Below are 7,933 nucleotides of genomic sequence, written 5' to 3'. Positions count from 1 at the left end.
CGGGGGGAGGGGTGGTGACGACGCCGACGGCAAGCGGGGGAGGAGGCAGCTTCCGTGGGGGATCTGACCTTCGTCCCTCAGAAGGCACTCGGCACCTGCTCCGTGCCAGCCCCCCTCTTGGGCACCTGGGAGACATCGCGACAGAGGTCTTTAAATTCCTGCCCTTGTGAACTTCACATACAGTGGCTATAGATCAAACAATAACCGTAATAAGACAGTTACGTAGTTGGAAGGTGACCCGTGCTTTGGAAGAAAGCAGAGCGTTTTGGACAGGCTCGCTGAGGAGTCATTTAACAGGAGGAATGGGTGACCCTGAAGAGAAGACCAGCACTGGGGAGGGGGCGGGGACCTGAGAAGGGGCGGCAGAGGTGGGGAGGGGCAGAGAGTGAAGCCGTAGCCAGAGCAGCCTGGAAGGAGGTGGGGTGAGGGCGAAGGAGCCCTGAGAACCCCCAGCTCTGGGCTTGGGGCACTTGGCAGGAAGAACCAGGGGGGATGGGGAGTCGGGGTAGGGACCCAGGGGGGCCGAAGGAGAGATAGGGGTCCGGGAGCAGGGGACAGGCATGCAGACGCACTGGACCGGGGTGAAGGCTGCGGGGATGGAAGTGCCCTGTGCAGCCAGAGACAAGCAGGCAGGACGGCGGCAGATGGCTGGTGAGCAGGCTGGGAGGCTGCCTGGAGGAGGGTGCCCCTTTTGTGCAAGGAGAAGGTTTGGGGGAAGCAGGGGAGGGTCCTGGGGGCAGGGAGCACGCTGTGCAAACGAGGTAGCTCGTCCGGGCACAGGAAGCCTTGAGCATCCGTGGTCCACCCCTCAGGCTCTGTGCAGAGCAGGCAAGTGTCAGGAGGACAGAGTCCTTCCCAGCTAGCAGTCACTACAGTGGACACTCACCTCAGTGGTTTCACCCAGACCAGCAATGTGTCCACCCCCAAGGATGAGGTGCATTTGTTCCCAACCACCTTTCCAGACTGCCTCATGGCCGAGGGTGGCCCGAGACTCGTGCTTAGCTGATGACACCTGCTTTCCCGAGAAGAAGGGCAGGTGCAGCTAGAAGGGCAGGTACCTTGAATGTGGACTCAGTGGCTGGACCTGCCACAGCAATCCTGCAGCCACAGGCAAGGGCTCTGGCCCTGACACCCTTGAGCCACTGAACCCACCCAGGTGCCAGCACCTCCCTACTTATGAGGTGAGGAAGAAAACCTTTTGGGTTAAGCCACACAAAGGTCTGGTGTCAAAGCCACAGTAGTTGGAGGCTTAGCTTTTTCTAACTAATGTATTTCTGAATATTATATAAACATATATTAAAAGTTATGGTCAAATAAAGCTAGTATAGCAGCGGCTCCTGGGCCTGGGCCCTTCCTAGCACCTGGGACCCAGCAATACAGCCGCGCTAATTGTAGCTTGCTTGCTTGCTTAAATTTTTTTTAATCATATATTTTTATTTTTTATTAATAGACTATTTTTTAGAAGTTTATTTATTTTAATAAATTTATTTATTTTTGGCTGCGTTGGGTCTTTGTTGCTGCACGCGGGCTTTCTCTAGTTGCGGCGAGCGGGGGCTACTCTTTGTTGCTGAACCTGTGTCCCCTGCATTGGCAGGCGGGTTCTTAACCACTGTGCCACCAGGGGAGCCCTAATTTTTTTTTTTTAACTGCTAAAATAATGCAACTTGAAAAAATTTCAAACCATAATACATTGTATAAAGTGAAAAGTAAAAGATCATACGCAGGGCGTGTGTGCCTTTGTACGCACCTGTGTCCCTCTGAGGGCTCCAGCTGAGCTGTGTACCCACCTCCAGAAACCCGCTGCCACCGCTCTCCTTGAGCAGCCAGTGCTGGGGCCACCAGAGCTGCTGTGCCACCGACAGCGGAGAGCCTGGGACCCTGCGGCTTGGTCTCTTCCGGGACCGTCCTTCGCAGCGGTAGCCAGGGGAGAGTGTCCAGCGGCCTAGGCTGGGGAGCTTGGCCAAGCCCTCCTGCCACAAGCCCCGCAGGGTCAGCCTGAGGCTGCCCTCTGCCAGGATTTCTCCTCCTCGACTGCGTGCCTCCCGGTCCTGTCCTGGGGTGCCGAGGTCAGGGGCTCCAGCCAGGATAAGGGTCAGACTCAGGGATTTCCACAGGCAGCCAAGGGCACGAGGGGAACGGCCATGGGGGCAGGGCTGTGAGGACAGGGTCCCTCCCAGCTCTCTGCCCTCAGGGCTGACCCAGACTTGGCTGCCAGACCAGGCTGGTGCTGGGATGTTGGCCATGACCTCGGAGGCCTCTTCTGGAAGCCGCTGTGCCAGGTGGGAGCCCGTTCTGCCATGAATGGGTCGCCAGAGGAAGGGGGTAGATGGACCCAGGGAGGCTGGGCAAACACCTGGCCCGTCAGGGCTCCACAGGCCCCTGGGCCTGGCGCGGCATCTCCTCCAGGCCCTCGGGGGTGAGAAGGGCCAGGCGCTCCTTGTGGCTTCGGTGGGGGGACCCCAGCCCTGGGGAACCGCGGTTGCCCACCTGCCCGCTGGACGCACCGCAGAGCAGCTCACTTCGGGCGGGGCCTTGGCAGGTGGGGCGGCCTCGGTCGGTCCCTGTGCCCCCGGCGTAGAGCGCGGACAAACACCCCGCCCCAGCCCTCGCGCTCGCCACAGCGGGGCATCTGGGGCCTGGTGCGGGCTCCCATCTGCTCCTCCAGGCCTCGGGCTCTCTGGACTAAATGGCAGCTGCCCCAGCTCCTGTAGCTCTCCCCACCTCGCACCGTCCCAGCCACCAGCAGCCCTCCCGGCCACAGACCTCCTCTCGCTCTCTGCCCCGCTCTGCCGACCCGGCAGCCGCAACAGTGGTGTCCGTCCTCCCCGCAGAGGGATCCAGGCGCTGGCAGGAAGGACGCAGGGTCAACATGGCCAGACGGTCCTCCCCGCTGGCCCAGGGTCCCCGAGGAGGAGCCGCGGCCCTGTCTCTATTAACGGGTGGTCTGATCCCCCTGCAGGCGAGGCAGGGGGGGTCTGCACTCCAAGCCCACCCTCGGGCCTTCCCAGGCCCTGCCACGCGGAGGGGGAGGCACGCACTCCCTGGGCAGGTGGGCAGACAGACAGCTGGGGGGCCAGCCTCCCTGTGCTCCCCGTCTCCCTGGTCTGGAGCAGGGGCCCAATCTAGGGCGACTTCCTCTGCTCCCGGGCCGGACCCAGCCCTGCTCCAAGCCCCGTCCTCCCCTCTGAAGTGCCGACTGTGCGGTGAGGCAGGGACCGGCCCACGTGCCCCTCCTACCCCACCCGTCCCCACCCCGGGCCTGGCCCTGGCGGGATGCTGCACAGACGGGCCCGGGAAGAGGACAGTGCCGTCCTGATCGACGTGGCCGCCGAGGCAGAGAAGGGGGACTCTCACGGGAGCACAGCCAACGCCTCGGAGGTAACCCCTCCCCTCCTCCCCTCCCCGGGTCCAGGCTCGGTCTGCTCTAGGGTCAGGAGGTGGACGCAGGGACCCGGGAGACAATGGCCCCAGGCCCTTGGTGGGGCAGATGCATGCCAACTGTGTCTTCCCTCCTGCGTCCCCCAGCGACACCCAAACCCTCACCTGCCCCAGCGAAGGGAAGAGGGAGGTGCCCTTAACCCTGAGGGATGAGCAGACACCCCTCAGAACAGGCTGAGCGGGGCCCCCGGCGAAGGGGGAAGGAAGGGGACACAGAGCAACGCACCAGGGTGACGCGGTTGCCTAAAAACAGAGCCGGGCGCACAGCAGACGCGGCGGTGTTGGGTCTGGGTAGAGACTGTGGGCGCTTGTTGGGTTGTGTCTGCTTTGTTCTGCGTCTGCCAATTTATCAGAACACAGAAGTGACGGGGAGAGAAGGCCCTAACCCCGGAAGGCGGAGATGGGCTTTAGAATTAGGGTCAGGGTCAGAGCGTGGGTAAGCTTCAGATGGGTTAGGTGAGGGTGAGGGCGGAGCTCTGTACGGTGACGTTATTGATAGGGTAGGTTTTCAGTTAAGGTTAGGGTTAGAGTTAGGATCAAAATTAGTGACGGGGTTCAGGTTAGGTCACCCTGGGCCCAGGGGAGTACAGATGCTTTTGATAAAGTGTGCTGGGGTGAGAACACCCGGCCCCACCTTGTCTTAGGTTCCAGCCGACCCCCGGGGCCCAGGTCAGCCACTCTGTGAGGCCCCAAGGATCCTGAGGGCCTCAGCCTGGCCTCAGGCTCACTCATGTTCAAGCTTTGTCCCCTGGATCAAACCTGGAGAAGAACACACCTCCTGGGGCCTGCAGGAGACTCCCTCCAGGCAGCCTGTTGTGGGCCTCCTTTGGCCATCTCTAGGGTTCCCACCCCTGTCCCTGGGGGGCCACAGACACCCCAAGTGAGGCTGTTGGGGAAGATTCCGGGTCCCAGTCCCGGGAGTCCCCGCCAGGGAGGTTCTTCTTACCTGGTCCTCCGGGGCCTCGAGCCTCCGGCTGCTGCGGCCTGAGAGTGGACACAGGTGCCTCCCTTCCTGCTGCCCCAAAACATAGCCTCAGGGGAAACACTCACCCGGAACATCTAGAAACGCAGAAGCATTCCACCCTCTGGGCGCCGTGACCACCTCTGGCCTATCCGAAGGGCACTTAGGGGCCATCCGGCTCTTCTCCAGCCTCTGGAGGCCAGCACGGTGGGCGCCCCGGGTCCTGCCCGTGCTGCCCACAGCCCAGGTGCTCCGTGGCCCGTGGAAGCCCCCAGAGAGGCTGGAGAGGCCCGGGGCTGGCCTCACCCCCGGATGCACGTGTGCTGTGAGCCCCTCTGGCCACATGGTCAGAGGCTGCCATTCCTCCCACTTCCTTCCCTCCAGCTGGACGCCAGGCAGCCACCGGCAGGGTGGGAAGCCCCACCAAGCCCTGGGTCGGTGAGCCCCTCCCAGCATCTGCCAGCCGTGCCTATGTTGGTACCGGGGCTGGGGACACAGATGGGGCGCCCAGGGGTGGCAGCGGGAGGACAGGGCCCAGGCCACCGTCCTCAGGAACCAGGCCTCCCCTCCCTCGTCCAACACCATCTCCGGAGCCAGCTCTGGTGCCAGCCGCTGTGCTGGAGGGTGGGGTGAACAGCACACAGCAGGAAGGGGGTCCCTACTGATGAGGGGAGCTGGAGAGGGCTCGGGGGCAGAGCGGTCGGCCGTCTCCCTCCTGCTCTGGCCTCGGGACCAACTCCAAGTCACCTCAGACTCTGCTCTCTTGCGCCCCACACTTCCTCTACCTTCAAAGTGGATCGGATCCATTTCTCCTCACTCCCCACCCCGCGGCTCCTGTCTGCCCCCAGCCACCGTAATCTCCCCAGAGCTCTGCACCAGTACCCACCTGCCAGCCCTGCTCTCCACGCAGCACCGGAAAGACCCGTGCTAAAAGGAGATGCCCTGACCTCGCACCTGTTAGAATGGTTGAACGACAGCAAAGAAACAGAAAACAAGTGCCGGGGAGGACGTGGAGAAACTGGAACCCTCGTGCACTGCCGCCGGGAAGGTGAAACAGCGCGGCTGCGGTGGAGAACGGTATAGCGGTTCCTCAAAAAATTAAACACAGAATTACCGTGTGGCCGTCATGGCGGGCTTGCTGAAGAAGACCACTGGCCTTGTGGGACTGGCTGTATGTGAGAGTCCACACGAGAGGCTAAAAATATTGTATACAAAGATTCTTGGACAGATCCCTAGAAATGCAGCATACCGAAAGTATACAGAACAGATTACAACTGAGAAGCTGAGTATGGTTAAAGCGGAACCAGATGTTAAAAAATTAGAAGAGCAACTTCAGGGAGGCCAAATAGAAGAGGTGATTCTTCAGGCTGAAAATGAACTAAGTCTGGCAAGAAAAATGGTGCAATGGAAACCATGGGAGCCTTTAGTGGAAGAGCCTCTTGCCAACCAATGGAAGTGGCCAATATAAACATCATTAAATGACTTATGTGTTTATGGGAAACTGACGTAATTAAATATTCTGTTATATTAAAAATATTTCCATATTATTGACATCTTATAATCAAGAAAACTGATACAGACCATATATAGGAGACTTGATGAAATTGCTGATTATGTAATAGGGACTTGTGAATCGGTTTTTGATTTGTAGAGCATTCATTCAGATTATTTCAAAAATATTGTTTAAAACAGAAAAAAAAAAAAAGAATTACCATATGATCCAGCAATCCCACTTCTAAGTTTATACCCAAAAGAAGTGATGACAAACATCTGTGTTGTTTCCATGTTGGGGGTTATTGTGATTAATGCAGCAATGAGATCACGTACAAGATTTTGTGTTAATGTAAGTGTTCATTGGGGGTGCGGGGGCGTATACCACTGAGTGGAATTTCCAGGTCATATGGTAACTCGATGTTTAACATTTTGAGGAACTGTCAAACTGTTTTCCAACGTGACCCCCATTTTACAAACCACCAGCAATGAATGAGGTTCCAGTTTCTCCACATTCTATCCAACACTTCTTATTGTCTGTCTTGGTAATATAGTTGTCCGAGTGGCTGTTGGGTGGCATCTCACTGTGGGTTTGATTTGTATTCCCCTAATGACTGGTGATACTGAGCATGTTTTCATAGACTTATTGCCAATCTGTATATCTTCTTTAGAGAAATGTCTATTCAAAATCTTTGCCCATTTAAAAATTGGGTTGTGGGACTTCCCTGGTGGCACAGTGGTTAGGAATCCGCCTGCCAATGCAAGGGACACGGGTTCGAGCCCTGCTCTGGGAAGATCCCACGTGCCGCGGAGCAACTAAGCCCGTGCGCCACAACTACTGAGCCTGCGCTCTAGAGCCCTCGAGCCACAACTACTGAGCCCACGTGCCACAACTACTGAAGCCTGTGCTCTGCAACAAGAGAAGCCACCGCACTGAGAAGCCCACACACCGCAACTTAGAGTAGCCCCCGCTCACCGCGACTAGAGACAGCCCGCGTGCAGCAAAGAAGACCCAGCACAGCCAAAAATAAATAAATATATTTATTTATTTTTTTTAATTGGGTTGTTTGTCTTTTTATCATTGAATTGTAAAAGTTCTCTTATGTTCTGGATACAAGTCCCTTACCAGATACATGATTTGCATATACATATTTTTTCTCTCAGTCTATGGGTTGCCTTTTTCACTTTCCTAATTGATGTGCTTTGAAGCAGATAGGTCTTTAATTTTGATGAAGACCATCTTACCAATCTTCTCTTTTATTGCCTTGCTTTTGGTGTCGTATCTAAGAAATCATTGCCTAAACCAGGTCATTAAGACTTACAACTATGTTTTTTCCTAAAAAGTTTTATCATTTTAGTCCTTATACTTAGGTCTGGGGAATTCCCTGGCGGTCTAGCGGTTAGGGCAGTGCGCTCTCACTTCCAAGGGCCTGGGTTCAATCCCTGTTTGGGGAACTGAGATCCCACAAGCTGCGTGGTGTGGCCAAAAAAAACCCGAGAACAAAACAAAAAAGAACCTTAGGGCTGTGATCTTTAACTTATTATCTTTTTTTTTTTACACACACACACACTTATGTAGATCTTTAACTTTTATTATCTTTTCTTTTTTACACACACACACACACACTTATGTAGATGTTTTAAAAGTAGATTTCTGCTATTGTTTTTTGTTCTTCACAAAATTTTAGAAAGCTTTTCACATCAGTACATATAAACACATCCCATTCTTTTTTTTAAATTGGGTATAGATATTTTATTAATTTACCATCTTAACTCCACTTTGAGTTAATTTTTGTAAATGGTGTGAAGTAGGGGTCCAAATTCATTCTTTTGCTTGTGAAAATTCACTTGTCCCAGCAACATTTGTTGAAGTCACTATTCTTTTCCCATTGAATTGTTGACCTCTTTGTTTTAAAAACTGATAATAAAATTGGGTTTATTTTCGAAATCTCAAATATATTCCGTTGATCTATATGTCTGTCCTTATGCTGGTGCCACTCTGTCTTGATTATCCTATCTTTTTTTTTTTTTTTTTTTTTTTTT

The 7,933-nt window shown here is 55.0% G+C and overlaps 1 protein-coding gene and 1 pseudogene across 1 annotated transcript in view; both read left to right on the top strand.

Moving 5' to 3' along the window:
* The first annotated feature begins 3,273 nt into the window (after positions 1-3,273).
* Positions 3,274-7,933, top strand: part of ANO7 (anoctamin 7) — a 23,282-nt gene continuing 18,622 nt past the window's right edge. Inside the window, 3 exon segments of the mRNA XM_024760310.1 lie at positions 3,274-3,378; positions 4,279-4,438; positions 4,558-4,724. Coding sequence (XP_024616078.1) covers positions 3,274-3,378; positions 4,279-4,438; positions 4,558-4,724 — 432 coding nt within the window.
* Positions 5,526-5,898, top strand: LOC112409393 (NADH dehydrogenase [ubiquinone] 1 alpha subcomplex subunit 5 pseudogene; annotated as a pseudogene).

This window comes from Neophocaena asiaeorientalis, unplaced genomic scaffold (genome assembly GCF_003031525.2).
Source record: "Neophocaena asiaeorientalis asiaeorientalis breed wild unplaced genomic scaffold, Neophocaena_asiaeorientalis_V1.1 scaffold185, whole genome shotgun sequence".
Classification (NCBI taxonomy): Eukaryota; Metazoa; Chordata; class Mammalia; order Artiodactyla; family Phocoenidae; genus Neophocaena; species Neophocaena asiaeorientalis.
The sequence above is the reverse complement of the archived record's forward strand: the minus strand, read 5'-3'. Positions and strand labels throughout refer to the sequence as shown.